This window comes from Xenopus laevis, chromosome 3L (genome assembly GCF_017654675.1).
Source record: "Xenopus laevis strain J_2021 chromosome 3L, Xenopus_laevis_v10.1, whole genome shotgun sequence".
In the NCBI taxonomy this organism is placed as follows: domain Eukaryota; kingdom Metazoa; phylum Chordata; class Amphibia; order Anura; family Pipidae; genus Xenopus; species Xenopus laevis.
Window position 1 is genome coordinate 116816267 of NC_054375.1, and position 17803 is coordinate 116834069.

The window sequence follows — 17803 nt, forward strand, 5'->3', positions numbered from 1 at the left end:
CCAAATAGCCCATCACATCCATTATTTGGCACCCCAAGGGACTTTTTCATGCTTGTGTTGCTCCCCAACTCTTTTTATATATGAATGTGGCTCACAGTTTAAAAAGGTTGGGGACCCCTGCTCTACAGTAAAGAGAACTCCTGGAAGTAATATTTACTTGGGGCTCTTGGCATATGGAATCCATTACCCAGAAACCTGTTATCTAGAATTACAGAAAGGCCATTGTCTCCCATAAACTTCATTTAATCCAAATAATCCAAATTTTGAAAAGTTATTTTCCCCTGTAATAATAAAACAGTGCATTGTAATTGATCCAAACTAAGATACAATGAATCTTTATTGGAAGTGAAACCAACCTATTGGGTTTATTTCATGTTTACATGATTTTCTAGCAGGTATGAAGATCCAAATTACAGAAAAATCTGTTATTCGGAAAGCCCCAGGTCCGACCCCGAGCTTTCTGGATAACAGGTCCAATACCTGTAGTTTAGTTATACAGCTTTTTTTATGGGAGACAAGTCCCCTTTTATACAACATACAAACATAGTGGATGATGCTAAAAAAAAAACAAACCTTAAATGTATGTGGGACTGTTTTAAAAGCTTTGGCTAAATCCAAGTAGACCATATCTACTGGAACCCCACTTGACCATAAAACAGATATTGGGAATAGTCTTTTCATTTGAAGCAATTGGTTCCTTCTTTTCTAGTTTTGCCTTCTTTACTGTTGCCTTACTGCACTGGCTGTAGCATTAATAAGTCTTTAAAAAGCACCTATCTCTTGTATATGTTTTCCTTCCATCTGTGTTAGTCCAAATAGGGGCTTTTACATTTCTTTCCTAACTACATTGGAATAGATTTGAGAATGTAAAGGTATAATATAATTATAAAAGTATTATGACAACCATAAGGAGCACACAGTATTTATTAATTGAATAAGTAGCAAATAGCACCATAGTAAGCAGCAGGAACTGTTTTAATATACTGCATAGCACCATAGTAAGTAGGAGCTGCAATAATTCATGTGCTGAATAGCAGCAATAAGTCACTTTAGCAAGCATTATCTATATCCAGTGATGCAAGCAGTATTCCTATGCAGGTATAGATTCCATTATCCGTAAAGCTCAGACTTATTGGAAAGCCATCTCCCATAGAGGCAAATTCCCTAACCAGCGAAAATTCGCCAGCGACAGCTTTGTAGCCATCGCAACACTTCCCAGATGTAAATTCGTTAGGACAACTCTAATTAACTAAAATGCGAAGTTGCGTCCAAGGCACCGAACGCTGACGAATTTTCGCTAGCGTTACTTTGGCAATCAAAGCGAAGATGCGCTAGCATTGCCTAATTTGCATAAGGCGGCAAATGATAAAGTTACATGGACATATATGTTGCAGTAAATACATTACATTACACAAGTCCAGGGAACCTTAATAAAGAAAATAGAGTTGTTATAATGTCCATTGTAAAGTTTATGTTCCATATGTTAGAAAATGTAGCGGGGAACCCGGTTACCCAAAACAAATTTGACATATCTTTGCAGGCTATCACTTTGAAAAAAGGAAACAACGCCAACATTTTTTGGGACTTTTTTTCCACTAAAAATTGAGTAAGTTCTATGCCCTCCATTGCATTTCGCCTGGTCTGGGCTGGCGAAAGAGGTAACGTTCAGTAAAATCCGCATCTTAGTGAATTTGCGTAGTTACGTCCATTCGCCAGAGCAAAAATTCACCTGGCGATAGAGTGCGAATGATCGCTACCGTCTGTCTCTTTCGATAGCACAGTTACCCCACGCCCGTTAAATCGGCGAAGTGCCTGAATGATGTCAAGCTGGCGAATTTTCGCCATCGTTAGTCACTTTGTTAGTCACTTCTGCCCCATAGACTCCATTATGATAACATAAATCAATTTTTTAAAAAGTATTCCCTTTTTCTCCGTAATAATAAAACAATACCTTGTACTACTACTGATGTAGTTGTATAATCACATTTACTTTACAGTGCTACGCAATATGTTGGCGCTATATAAATACATGTTAATAATAATAATAATAATAATAATACTTGAGCCAAACTAAAATATAATTAATCCTTAATAGAGGCAAATCAAGTTTTTGTTGTAGACTTAAGGTGGTGATCCAAATTATGGAAAGATCCCTTATCTGGAAAACCCCAGGTCCCAAACATTCTGGATAACAGGTTTCATTCCTGTACCGTATAGCTGCAATATAGCACTATAGTAACTAGTAGCTGCACTTATACACGCAGACGCAGCATTAATATGTTGGATAGCTGGGATATACTGTACCACCATGGTATTTACAAGCTACAGTGATGAACGCATTATCAATGTCCTGAAAAGCAGAGGTATAGCATCAAAATAATTAGATGCCTCAGTCATGCACACAAAATTAATATACTGAAAATGTATAATATAGAACCATAGTAGTTTGGTACTGAAAGCTAAACAACCTTTTTATAATAATGATGCACTGCAGTTATACACACAGTACTAATATACTGAATATGAGTAATGGGTAATATAGCATTATATTAATTAGTACTGCATAACTGCACGCCATTGTAAGTGTTGCATCCTCAGAATATTGCAGCATCAACTACGCACTGTTTTGCCTGGCAGAATAGGATTTACAAGTTGTTCATATCTAGAGTTCCTTCCCTGTTGATCAGTATTTACAGACAACAAAGTTGCTACTGTGCCCAGTCAAATGGAGTGTACAGAGCAACTGCACTTGCTGAATGGAATATACAGTGCAGTTAGCAATTGTTTGCTTGGAGACACTTCTTTAGCAAATGGTGAGGCAGCAGCACTCAGAACACCCCAGACAGCGATATTATTCTGATATGAATATTTATGCAAAGGCCACTTCATTATACATGCTGTTTATAATAGTTTTGTTTAATGAAGTACTCCACTGTTAGGCTCATCTGCTGTACTGTATTTAATATATTTGCGGCTGAAATTTTAAAATAAGTTATGAGATCTTTTCTTTCAAACCTACCATACAGACTTTCCTCTGCAATCATCCCCCTATGCTGTTGTTCATTAAAATGAAATGGATTAGGTTTTATACTGATAGCACAAGGAATGTTTTTGCTAGGCATTGTAGGCAGCATATTTTCATGTAATGGAATAAAAACTCAAACTTTTGCACTAATAAGGGGAATATAAATAGAAATCACAAGCGATATTCAAAATGGTGTTTTTGCGAATGTTTGTCAACGCTCGTAATGTAAAATCATTTGCTGGTGAATATTATATCAGTAAGCAAACTTAGCATTAACACCAGCTCTGGAGTTTTGTTATATTTTCTTGAAAAATATGCTTTGCAATTGAGATATTTTATTACATATGCTGCAAAGGTTCATAAAAGCCATTTGGTTGCAAAATTTGCAAGGAAGTAGTTGAGAACTGTAATCGGTCAAAAAAGACACAAACATGGTCGCTAACATTCGTAATGTTCTTTGTGAACTTTTTTGCCCTAATGAAACATATTACATTCCCCCATTAGAGACTTCACTGCAAGTCAATGAATTTGGTGTCTTGGTGCTAACATAAACCCTTGCAGCTGACTGCTCTTGCATGTCAAACAATATGCACAGGGCCTTCATTTAAATAAAGGTATTATGTATTTAGAAGAAGAGAAATTAAGGCAGGGTTGACTGGGCCAGTGGGAAAAAACCTGGTGGGCTATGGCCCTGCCATCCCAGACCCACTCAGTGCTCCTGGGTGCTGCACTCTTACTTTCCCTCTGACCTGATTGTGGGCACAGGGGGTTGATGCTGGAGCCTGCAGGGGGGGGGGGGTCTGAGATGGCAGCCTTGGTGGGCCCCAGACACCCAGTCCGATGCTTAATGAAGGAGACTCTCTGCAGAGAATTTGTGTATTCTGTACACATGTGGGTTTCTGTGGGTACTTTAGTTTCCTCTTATTGTCTAAAAACTGGCTCCTGATGAAACTGACCTTAGTCTGTGTACTTAAAATGCAATGCATTTTTTGTAGTCTTTACTGGCACAGGAACTGATTTAAATAATGAGTAAGTACTGTAAAATGCAGAGTAACATGGTATATAAAGGCTAATAAAATGAGTGTCCATGTTGATTTTTTTATTTGCAATCGTTTGCAGTAATGTAGACCTTTATTGGTTATTTAATCAAGACAAGGTTCTGTCAAATTTTGCCCTTTCATTTTTTCTAATGCTTGATTTTGTTTTGCCAGTCTCATTACCATCAAACATGTCCTTAGTGCACGTGTGGGCAGATTTATCAAAGGTTGAATTTTGAATTTATGTGAATTTTTAACTCTAATAAATTTGTATATAATCACAATTCGAATGGGAGGTTAGGGGGCCAATTCACTAACTTCGAGTGAAGGATTCGAAGGTAAAAAACTTCGAATTTCTAAGTTTTTTTTTTTTGGGCTACTTCGACCTTCGACTACGACTACGACTTCGAATCAAAGGATTCGAAGTAAAAATCGTTCGACTATTCGACCATTCGATAGTCGAAGTACTGTCTCTTTAAAAAAAACATCGACCCCCTAGTTCGCCATCTAAAAGCTACCAAAGTCAATATTAGCCTATGGGGAAGGTCCCCATAGGCTTGGCTAACTTTTTTTGATCGAAGAATATTCCTTCGATCATTGGATTAAAATCCTTTGAATCGTTCGATTCGAAGGATTTTATCGTTCGATTCGAAGGATTTTATCGTTCGATCGAAGGAATTATCCTTCGATCGTTCGATCGAACTATCTGCGCTAAATCCTTCGATATTCGAAGTCGAAGGATTTTAATTCCTAGTCGAATATCGAGGGTTAATTAATTCTCAATATTCAACCCTTAGTAAATCCGCCCCCATGTGTTGTCTAATATTCAAACAAATCGAAATCAAATCGAATTCAAGTCGAGTTTTCCCTCAGAAAAAACTCGAATTTCAGGAAGGCAATTAACATATTCAAATGGTTTAACTGACTTCTGTCATTGACTTCGAATTAGAACTGTTTCCATGGTTGTGGTATGATAAATCTTGCATTCAAATTTACATTCGAATTGGGAAATTAAAATTTGAATGTGTGAATTTTGACAACAGATTTATCAAGGGTCAAATTTTGAATTTAAAAAACTTCGAAATTCAAATTCCAAAAGACCAACCATAATTAACTTGAAGTTTTTTTTGGCCGAATAGGTCAGTTTTCAATCAAATTGGTCCGTATTCTGTTGAATTTGAATTGTACGAATCAAAGCAAATGCGCATTTGATTTTTTAAAGTCTACCAATTGACCCCAAATAGTTTCTAGGAGGTCCCCCATAGGCAAAACCAGCAATTTGACAGGTTTTAGATGGCGAATGGTCAAAGTCAAATTTTTTAAGAGACAGTACATGATAAATTTCTAAATTCGAATTTTCAAAATTACAAAGTACACAGAAAATAGCTTCGAATTCGAATTTTTTAAATTCAAAAATTCGCCTCTACCTTTGATAAATCTGCCCCTTAGTGTCCTTCAGCTTCTATAGTTCCTCAAAATGGTTTAATTTGTTATATTTATGCTTACAGAATGATGAAATGCAACTGCATGATTCAACTTTGCATGAATAGTGTGCTCTATCCTTTTTCTCATATTAACACGTAATTATAATGTCATACAGTCATGCAGAAATAGAAAATTTAAATGAATTATGTGTATACAATTCAGCACAAGAAAATTAAAAACAAAAACAGGTTTTAAACAAATATGTAACAAAGACACAAAAAAAACTGAAAAGTCTGATTTTTTTTCCATGTATTAAATTTTGAAAAAATTAAAATCTAATATGTAGCACATCAAATATAGTGATACTAATCTATTATGTAATGAAAGGGATGTGATGAATTTAATGTTACAGTTATGTGCAATAGAAGCAATTTTTTAATCAAAACATGTTTGGCTTTTTTTCAAGATTATGTTTTTACTGCCTTTTTTTATTCTTTTGTTTTTCTTTTTTTGCAACAATTTAAAAAAAAGAAACATTTTTCATGGTAGAAGAAATTTGACAATTTTTTGTCTTTCTATAGAAATAAATTCCAATTTAGCAATAAAATTTGTTTTTGCATGTTTACAATGCTAAACAAAATACATTTCTTCTCATGTATCGTTTGCATTTACTGAATTATTGCTTTGTAATATTTACCTTAAAGTATAATTTTGTTAAATAAATATTAATTTGCTTTTTTTTTTTTAAAGAACAATATTTTCTATTTTTGTTTTTCTTTTCTTTATTTTGGCTATGTTTCTTCTTTTTTTTATAGGTTTCAGAGAATATATGTTGAACACAATAAGCCTTCCTGGACATTCCCAACCACTTAACCAAGGCATTTATGTACACGACGTCGGTGTTTATTTCAGCAAAGGACGCCACGTCTTTTAAGCTTCTAATGTATCCCTGTCTTAGTGCCAAATTTAGGCTGTTCTCTCAAAATATGAAGAGAGACACAAAACTCTTTTGGACCAAGGTTGCTTTCACAAGACTCAGTTGTAAACTTGTTATAGAACAGAAATGTCCTTCTGTCACAAGATCAGATTTGCTCTAACTCAAGTAGCTACTGCCTTTAATGTACCCACAAATGGCATATCAACAGCAGCAGAAGCAACAACTTATCTAAAAGGCAACAGACTCAAAAGGTGCAATCCTAGAAACAAACAAAAAAGCTAGTTGTATTCGTTAAACAAACATTATAGTTGTGTTATCCCTGTTTGGAATTTGTGTTTGATTTCTCTTTGTGAACCTGTGACTTCACATCACATATTAATGATGCCATCACCTTTTACCATGGCAACCTAAAGAGATGTCACAATGCAGGGATTTATAAGGCTTTCAAATTCAGTAAACAGTGAAGACTGGCAAGAAAAATCATCCTAGCTTCTGGGGCTATACGTGCAAGAAGAAAATATATGAATATTACTTTTTTAATAGGAGAACTTGTAATTATTTTTCAATGAAATGTTTTACAAATCTTTTTTGCCTCCAAATTTATTTCTTTTTCTATTTTTTTTAAAGGACCCGCGCAGTTACAGACATTATAACGTATGTGAAAAGGAGTGCATACAAAAAAAAATAAATAGAAAAAAATAAAATTGTGACAAAAAACAACAAATACAATAGGATAAAATATCACTCATATTGAATAATTGGTGTTAGCTGAAAATATCATTATCATTTCAGGGACATTTAGAGACACAATTACACACATCATTAATGTCATTAAAGTCATTAAATTATGGGGGACATCCATATTCATTTTATTTCTTACAAATGTAAAAAAAAGGCCATATTACGCTAAAGCTGACATCCTTCAATGGATTATGATTATGACACATTAATCTAAATCGAGGTTATTATGAAAACCCTATGTGTCAAAGACCATAGGCAACTCAATTTGATATTGGTTGAAACTGTTCATTGTGTCTATCTGTGTGCAATGACTACAATAATCTGAGAATTATTCAGTACATATCCTAACTCAATTATCAGCAGAAACTCTTAATTGCCTTTTAATATCATAATTACATATTTTATCTGGTTTACAACATGAATGAAATGCTGTATATGTTTGGGAAGAAAATTATTTCTGTTATGTACTCAAAAAAAATGTTGATCCAAGCCAAAATATTCTCATTTAATCTTGTATTTGGAAGAACTATGCGACCATACAACATGTTTGGGAAATAAATATATATTTTTAAATATGTATTTTTTCAAAATTAAGCATCCAGAAGAAAAAAAATGCATGTTAAAATAATAATAAAAGTTTATACTGTATTTCAAATAAACAATTTCCTAATAATAATGCAAAGGAAAAAGTGCAAAATTAATTTATATAGAATTTTTATATAGGCAGCTACAACCTCAAGTTGATACAAATGAACAGTATAAACAGTATGTTATTTTGGAAATACCTTTGCAATAGTTAAATGTCGTGCCAAACAGATTTATCTACATAATTGCTTGTAGACACATATCATTAAAGGGACAGTAATTCAGTAAAATTAATGCAACCTAATACCTTTGCAATATCTAATGTGGTGCCAAACAGATTTATCTACATAACTTCATGTAGACACATATCTTTAAAGGGACAGTAATTCAGTAAATAAATTAATGCAACCCAAGATTTTTTATTCACAGTCATTAAGTAAAATAGGTGGCAAAAAGAGCACCTTGGTGAGTGCACAGGTATGCACAATTGCTACATATGTACTTATTTTAGTGCGTCAAATTTTGCTAGCACTTGCTCCTACCAGTGGTAAATGAACTCTCATAATAATAAAAAGGAGAAGTTTTGGAAATTGTATTTTGTTTCCTTGAATTTTTAACATGAGCATAATGATGCCAAAACATGTTTACAAGATTGCCTGCAGACAAGGGGAAATTGTTTAGTGAAATGAGTTAACTTTGCCAAACAGGTAGAAAGAACAGATTTTATAATATTTAGTTATACCGTTTATTTTGGTTGAAAGTTTTAAATTTGTTGAGTTCACTGCTTCACAAAATCATTCCTATCACTTCTTATTTAAAGGGTCATTTGAGGGGGTTATTTATCAAAGGTCGAATTTTAGTGCTGGGTGAGGTGTTTTATACCTTTGAATGAACTCACAACTCTAATTTTTTTGGACTTTCGGAAATCGAATGGAAAAAAACTCGAATCAGTGAATTCGAGTTGAACAACCCAAAAACTCGAATTGATTGAGTTTTCCATGGAAAAAAACACAAACCGCTCAAATTGAACACGTCAATTCACGAAGGCTATTAACATCTTCAAGGGGCTTATTTACTAAGATCCGAATGTATCTCATGTTTTATTCTGAATGAACCAATTTTAACTTTTTGTTTTTTTTTCCTGCATTGTAGGTTATTTATCAATATTCCCGATTAAATCGTATTTATCATATGATTTTTTTCAGAATTTATTCGTGACAACCTTCCAAACATATTGGAATGCTTTCATAAATTCCGAATTTATCTCTAATGTTAAAAAACGTGATTTTTTCTTAATATACCTTATTAAATAACCCCCCAAATGTTTCAAGTGGTCTCTGCCATTGATATCTACATAACCTCAACAGGGTTTAGCTGACGTACATTGCTGGAGTATTTTTTGGATTCAATCTGTTTCCAGCTTGTGGGGTATAATAAATCTTTAAAAAATTCAAGTTTTTTATATTTAATTGTTATTGAGTTGTGACTAAAAAATACCCTCGAAAACTAGAATTTTTATAGAAAAAACAACTCGACCTTTAATAAATCTGCCCCTTGGTGTATATATTTTAAATATAATATAGACCTTTTCTTTTGAAGGGTTGTAATCTATTGTTGATTCTGGATAGGAACACAATTGTATTTATATGGAAAATGTTATAGGCCACCATTAACTGTTTCTGTCATTTATCTTATGCAAAACATTCTTTTATAACACATACTTGTAAACACAATAACTTCACATCATTTAAAGTTAAACATAAAAAGTGTGGATTTAGAAGTGCCTATTGATACTTTAAATGCCTTTGATATATATGAAGGTTTTTATTTATCCAGGTCATGATATACAGTATCTAGTAGTGATGCATCTAAAGCAGTTGGACTTGTTTAATCATTTTGAATGTGTTCCATCATATGTTTGAATGCAATCTCTGGTTCACTAGTTGGGTAATTCTGTTGCAAATCATTATAGCCTTTTCTCAAACTTAATATAAACAAACACCAGAGAGACAGGGAAAGTAGAGGACTTTAGGACCCTGTACACTCCAAGCTAACCAGTTCAGATGCAATTGTTAGATAAAGTTCATGAAAAATCACTTAAAACATAACTTTTAATCCAAATAAATAAAAGCACACCCGCACCCATACAAACAATGCCGAGACTGACTCCAATAAATATATGTGGAAGTCCAGGACCGTGTCCTTAAAAATACAGACATTTAAAAACCAGGCATAGGATAGATCGATGGACCAACTGTGTAGTCAGCGTATTCGTTGCCGCCTGACTACTAAAGTTTTAAAGTGTCTGCCATGTTACTATGGCCATTCCCCAGCAACCTCCCTTCCAGTCATTCCCCAGCGGAAATTTCTACCTAGCTAGGTGGGGAACAAGTGGGAGCTAGTCGCCCACCGTCCACCTATGCCACCTGCCCGACGTGTTTCACCACTTTACACGGCTTCCTCAGGGGCAGAAGCCGTGTAAAGCGGTGAAACGCGTCGGGCAGGTGGCATAGGTGGACGGTGGGCGACTCTGGTGTTTGTTTATATTATATTGGTTCTTTAATGAACACTAACCTGCAGAGAACTCAGGTCTATAACTTTATTACACTCACCCATGTGATGTGACCTTTTCTCAAACTTACCTAAATGATAAAATATAAAACAGGGTAGGATTGACAAAACTGGAGTACATTTTAATTCCATATAGCAGCCCACAGCAGATATTTATGTCTCACTGCAGTTGATTAATCTTAGTTGATTCATGATTGGTTGCTATGGGTTACTACTTCAGATGAAAATTACTCCAACGTTTTAATCGTTTTAGAACTTATGGCTTTAAAAGAATGTATTTTCCAAATACAGTATGTACGTCTGAGGCACATTTATTGACAATGATAGAAATGTATTCAAAGAAAATTGATGTAATGGTGCCAGTGGGAACATGATAAAAGGAATTAATCATTATATCTACCATCCTGTATTTAAAAGCTCAAACTAAAATATTACCAATTTTAGCATGGAACTGTTAATTGTTACTATTAAAAGTAGGTGCATAGAGAGATTAAAGAAAATAACAAGAATGACATACATCCTGTAGGTTATGTTATTAGGCTTACACATTTTTCAGAGATTGGTTCTTTGATAAATGACTGCGTTAACTCCAACGTTTTACCCCATGACATCTTTTTTTAAATGTATTTTTATAATATTTATCAAAAAAATAAAGAAAATATAGCAATAGGAATGGGAAAAATGGGAAAATATTTGAATGTTTATACTGTGCTGTAGTGTTTAAAAATATCTTTTTTTTGATATTGATAATTTATTGAAATATCTATATATTTTTTATATAGTACGAAGAGACCATGGTATTAAACGCAGACCATATCTGATTTTTGGCAAACTGAACTGAAAGTGCAGTTGCAAATATTATTGGACATGCATACAATGTTTTTCATTTTCACTGATAGCTTTAATTGCAATCGCTATATTGATTTATGATAAATTATTACAGCTGAGTTCAGCTGTACACAGAATATCCTAGTTAATCCAATATAACAATCAAATGTAGTGAAAAGCCATTCGCAAAAATATGTTTATTTGAAAAAATGTTGCTTTGATCCTATTAATGAATATTATTATTCATTATTATTATGAAATATATAAAAAAAAGCTTTGTGAATCTTTTTTCAAGCGAGTCTTAAATATTCAATATGTGCAAGTAAAATGTAATTATTGCTATTTTACAAAATACTGATTTTCTTTCTTAATTTTGGCTCTTATATTCAGTTTTATCTCCACTGTCAAAACAAATCTGTTAAACAGTAGATATTGTGATATAGTTTGGTAAATGAAAGTAACATATATGTTGTTCTGCATTTATTTTGATAATTTCTGCACTTTTTTGTTTAATATATATATATATATGTGTGTGTATGTTTGAACTACTATAGTGCTAAAGGCCAAGGTAAAATGAACATGTAATTGATTGCTACAATAATGTTATTTTAAGCTGGTATCAGAAGATATGGAATGCTGAAAAAGAAAACCAATATAGGGGACATAAATACTTATAGCTGTGGAATGTGATGCATTATAAAAATGCAACAAATTAACTTGCATATTGCATACTATCATAGGAACAATCAATGATGGAGGAAATACATTTGGGGGCACATTTACTAATGGTCGAATATCGAGGGTTAATTAACCCTCGATATTCGACCGTCGAAGTAAAATCCTTCGAAGTCGAAGGATTTACCGGAATTTCCTGCGATCGAACAATCAAAGGAAAATCGTTCGATCAAACGATTAAATCCTTCGAACGATTTGAGTGATTTTAATCCATCGATCAAACGATTTTCCTTCGATCAGAAATTTGTTAGAAAGCCTATGGGGACCTTCCACATAAGCTTACATTGATGTTCGGTAGGTTTTAGGTGGCGAAGTAGTTGGTCGAAGTTTTTTTTAAAGAGACAGTACTTCGACTATCAAATGGTCGAATAGTCGAACGATTTTTAGTTTGAATCATTCAATTCGAAGTCGAAGTCGTAGTCGAAGGTCGAAGTAGTAAAAAAAACATTCGAAATTCAAAGTATTTTTTCTTCTATTCCTTCACTCGAGCTAAGTAAATGTGCCCCTTGTACATTGTTTCAGATGGTTGCTTTAAAACAAATGGCCAATGCTTCATATGGTTGCTTTATAACAAATTACTAAAAAATGTTGCCACACTGTTTAGTTGGAATGGTTTAACTGACATTTTATTACATTACCCTTGTAGTGGCAGAAAAAATATCACCTCTCAACAACACTCTTGGGCAGATTTATCAAAGCCTATCACAAATAGCAGCTCCCCACACTAAGGGATTATTTGTCAAAGTTCGAATTTATCTCAATATTTTCTGCTACAAACTCCGATCAAATCCGCTCGGGTTTTTAACATTTATTTATAATTAAATTTTCCAGAAAATTTGCTTTGCGGGAAAAAAAATCAGATTTTCATGATTTTTTCCATTTTTTTTAATCCAATTTTCAAGATTTTTTTTCGGAATTTTCACCCGAAAACTCAGAAAACTTCGGAGTATTGCACAAAACCCAGCACACATCAAAAAATCATTGTACTTCTTCCATTGATTTATATGCAACTTTGACAGGTCTGAGATGCCGGATTTTCATATTCAGACTTTTCCATCCTCAAGGTTTGATAAATTCAGAACAATTCATTATTTTTTAAAAGTCTGATTTTATAAAAAAAATCATGAATTTTTCTTAATTTTTGCATTCAGAGTTTAGTAAATAACCCCTAAAATTCTGCTACTCTTTACTAATTCCTATGGGATTAGTGATGAGTAAATTTTTTCACCAGCCATGGATTTGCAGCAAAATTGTGCATTTCGCCATCTGCGTTTTTTTTGTGAAACTGCATCAAAAATTTGTGTAGAGTGGTGGAATTTTACTGTGGTGATCCCTAATTTATTATATTATAAAAGGCCCCTAAGTGGCCTGCAAAATATTAAATAACCAGGTATAGAAAGCAATGGGGTTTGGAATAAAATTTTTAAAAACCTGTCTGTTTTGTTTTAAAATCATATTATAATAATAATAATAATAATAATAATAATACTAGAAAATACATTGTACAAACGAACTACTTTGCATTAGAAAGATCTATTTCAATTATATTTAATCCATTGTGCTTTTCAGCATGAGCAATCCTAAATGAAACCCATGTGAGTTTACTAGTCACGGAGTTTCCTGCAAAAAAAGTTTACATGTTTTTCTTCATTACAAAAGCCCATTCAGGCAAAATTACAGTGAAAAGCACAAGCAATCACATAAATGTGTGGTCAAGTGAAATTTTTTTTGGATTAGAATTCAAAACAATGATCAGAAAATAACACCAAACTCTGCTAATCTGCCAAACCATATTGCTCTGTATATTGTCACCAAAAAATGTAGAGAGGGCCATGCATGGGCTGAATAGCATGGTAGTGCAATTTCATCAGTCTACCAAATGGACAAATATGGTATGAGGGGTTATACTTTTGTATTCTTCCATGCATTATGGCAAACCATCAGAACATTTGAAACACAGGAAGTGAAAATTCACAGCACTGTGGCTCCTCCTCCTCCTTTCCTTTCAAACTACAGGCAGACATTTTTTTGTGAGAACCAATAGTCTTCAATCTACAGTCCCCCAATTTGCCAATCCTGGCCAGATGGTTGAGCACTATGGAAAAAATCAACAAAACTGCCCAACCAAATCTGGGTATGTATGGCCATCTTAAGAGCTAAAAGTGCTAGTGAAAAATTCAGGGCATTTCAGACATGAAATATATTTGCATAGTTTAGATGGAGCAATTCAGATACAATTTCTCTGCAACTGTATCAGCAGTTTTACTCTGTATTGCAGTCGATGTATTTTGTTGGGTTTTTTTTTCACTTTAGCACTGTAGAAATATCACAGATTTTCTAAATAAAATATAAAGTGGATAATGTTCTGCCACCCAAACATTTGTTTCAGTTCTAGGCCTTTATATCAGACAGACAGGTGGAAAAAATATGCTGGTTCATGTTTCATAGCACACAGCAGTATTTTATGAGTTGCCAGGGATTAATAGCCCTCTCAAAAGACATTCATTTGTTTACACATTTAGCACCATGTTACATAGTTACATAGTTACATAGTAGAAAAAAAGACAAAGTCCATCAAGTCCAACCCTCCAAATGAAAACCCAGCATCCATACACACACCCCTCCCTACTTACACATAAATTCTATATACCAATATCTATACTAACTATAGAGTTTAGTATCACAATAGCTTTTGATGTTATGTCTGTCCAAGAAATCATCCAAGCCTACGTTACTTCAAATCTGAATGGGTGGCCTCTGGTGCAATGGTCCTCTTTATGGGTAAAAAGGGTAATATGTTAATAGGAATACAATAAGAAAATCGGTGCCCAAGGATTCATTGCACTATGGGCTATGCCGGTCAGAATACTTTCTCATAGCATTTCAACTGTGAAACTCATAAAAAACTTACCAGGTTCCACATATGACTGTAGACATTTACTCCTGATAATTGCAATATATGTTCCATGAAAGTAAAACTCATCTTCTTTGGGGAATACCATTGCTGGACATTGGCTGGACTAAGCAACAAGTAGCATGTTGGTACTTTGGGTTTTACCTATTGTACTGTAACTTATTAATGGAGTAAGTAACATAAAGCAGGGTTATGTAACTTGACCTAGAGGTGACTTGTAAATAATTAACTTGTAGCAAGCAATGGCAGTCAGCATCAGAATGGGTCAGCAAGATATTATCCTGCATTGCAAGGGGTATAGATTAATGGGAGGAGATAATTCTTCATCCCCTTTACAAAGCACTGGTAGGGCCCTATTTGGAATATGCTGTGCAGTTTTGGTGTCCAATGATTTGAAAGTCTGCCACAGATTGCCTTGTTTTCTGCCCATTTATTTGAGTCAAATTCATCAATCATATGAAAAAATAGTTTGAGTGCTTTTACCCATACAGGTAAAGAAGCCACCTGTTGTGATGGTAGGTGTTCGCTTTTACGTCACCAGCCTGCCTGCAACTGGAGATGTAATTGTAGATATAGCAAAGAATTCAGCGGCAAACTATCAATTTCAGACCAAGTGAAGTATTTATTCAGCCCTCCAAAAAATGGCAAGAAGGCAACTGGGCCCTTTTCAAGCCTTACACCTAAACACCAAATAACAAATACAAAATTTAAAAGATCAAGTGATGGGTGGGTAAAAAAATTCCAACCCTCCAATCCGTGACATCATAATACCACCCGCTCTGCATCCATAAATAAATTCAGGTGAATCCTCAGTGATAGTTCAACATGTATAGTTCCAAATGAACAAAATATAATGGTTAGAACCAAAACATGTAATAAAACCAGTACACTTAAAACACCTGAGACGCTTTTCATAGAAAAAAACTTTGCATGGTATGAGATCAGCACAGCTGAATAAATTTATCATTCAAAACCCCTTGTTTACTAGTCAAACATGACTACAAAACACAGGTACGTGACTTCATGTAGCTCATTTCAATAAATGTTCTCATGTCATAACCCTTCTGCTTGAAAACATGTTCCCCCATATATATTTTTTGTAAATGACTGTATTGCCTGTGTTTGACTTTTGTAAAGGAATGATGAATTTACTCCTTCTAAAAAAAAAAAATAGCGTCTTCATCTTTTTGAAAGCTTCATTATTAACTGAATATGTCACAGATCATTTAACTTAACCTTCCTGGTAAAAGCAGACCTTTGCAGTTTTCTGCCTTGTGCTAATAAATCTTACCAAATTGTATACATTTATACTAGCAATAATTTGCATTGCTGTTATAAATCACGCATGTAGGGGAATAAGTCAGACACAGTGCATCACTGAAAGTTTGATTTAATGTGAAAATTAAAGATGTACAAGAAATGTGAAAGTACACTGGCAAAATGGTTTGTCATCACTTTTGAGAACTACTGTAACTGTACTTTAAGGACTCTTAAGTTACTGGACATAGTTCTGTGTTCTATTTTTGTATGGGGTATTAACAAGTGCGTTTGTCTTTTCCAGTGCTCTTTTTTGTTGAATTCCTCTAGTTCCCCCCATCACTAAGTACCTTGGACAGGAGAGGGCAATACTGTAGGTGTATTAGAAGGATGATACTGCTGGTGTTTCAGATCAGATCAATTAGTGGAAGTCCCCCTCTTCTTCTGTACTTAGGCCAGTTGCTTCCAAAGATGTGGAGCTGGCAGCATGTTTGGAAATAAAGATAGTAAAGGGAAGGTGAAAACGGCAGCTGCAAGTTTATATAATTATTTAAACTGTAGTAATCAACTATCTGTGCAACATTAATAGTAGATTCTGTTCTTGCAAGCAATGAAGGATAATACATTCATTAAGTAAAAAAAAAATATTTGATTACATTTTCTCTACAAACATGTCAAACCTGAAACAACCAACCTAGTCAGTGTCACTTTGTTAGTCTTAAAGGGGAAGTAAAGTCTAAAATAGAATAAGGCTTGAAATGTAGTGATGGGCGAATTTGCGCCGTTTCACTTTGCCGAAAAATGCGTGAATTTCGCACGAAATTCGCGAAACGGCGAAAAATTTGCGGAATGGCACCATTTTTTGTTGAAAAATATTTTTTGATGCCCGCGAATTTTTGCAGCGAATTTTCGCGGGCGTTTCACGAATTTATTCGCTGGTGGCGAATCGCACAAATTTGCCGCAAATTCGCCGCGAATTTGCGTCTGCCGAATAATTCGCCCATCAAAAATGTTGTATTTTTGTATACTAAGCATGAACTTACTGTACCAGAAGCCCAATCAAACAAATAATTTAAGCTTTTAAAATTGGCCACAGGGGGTCACCAACTTGTAACTTTGTTAAACATCTTTGCAAGACCAAGACTGTGCACATACTCAGTGGGGTCTGGGCTGCTTAGGGATCATCATAAATTATCCAAACATCACAAGTTAAATAATATCTGCAAGTAGCCGATACAGCAAGACTGATTAATAATCAGAATAGGCAGACTGCACTGGGCCCTGTGTTGTCATTTCATGTAATGTGGATTTTATAGTTTTTGCAAGGTTTAATACAAATTTTCTCCAACTCTGCAGAACCAGTGGCGGCAGAAAAATAATCCTCCAAATAGAATCCCAGTTTATATGTTTAAATCTGGCTCCATGATCTTTGTCCCTGCAGCTGGAGTTGAAAACAGTAAAGGGGATGAAAAGGCAAAAATAAAATTCAATACAAATCTCTACACAGTTGCCGACTGCACTAGAGGGAAATAAACAAAGCTGCTTGAGTTCTGCATGGCTGGGACATAAGGTGGGGGCTCTCCCTGCTGTTCTTAAGTATGATTGTTTCCCTGCAGAGCAGTTAGATACTGTCTGACAAATTCTTATCCACAGCAGTAAATGAAGAGAGAATTTTACTGCATACAGTCAGGTTTCTTATAAAAACAGTACACATTTTGTAATTAAAGTATATTGGAGATTATTGGAGG

The 17803-nt window shown here is 34.3% G+C and overlaps 1 protein-coding gene across 5 annotated transcripts in view; it reads left to right on the forward strand.

Moving 5' to 3' along the window:
* The window catches only part of LOC108711464 (NT-3 growth factor receptor), a 364980-nt gene that overhangs the window by 281214 nt on the left and 65963 nt on the right, over window positions 1-17803 (forward strand). The window contains exon 14 of one of the 5 annotated variants that reach the window (XM_018253222.2): window positions 6303-8340. The exons of the other annotated variants lie outside the window; for them this stretch is intronic. Coding sequence (XP_018108711.1) covers window positions 6303-6421 — 119 coding nt within the window. The 3' untranslated portion in view covers window positions 6422-8340. Of the gene's footprint in view, window positions 1-6302; window positions 8341-17803 lie in introns of those variants that run through there. 5 annotated transcript variants of the gene reach the window in all.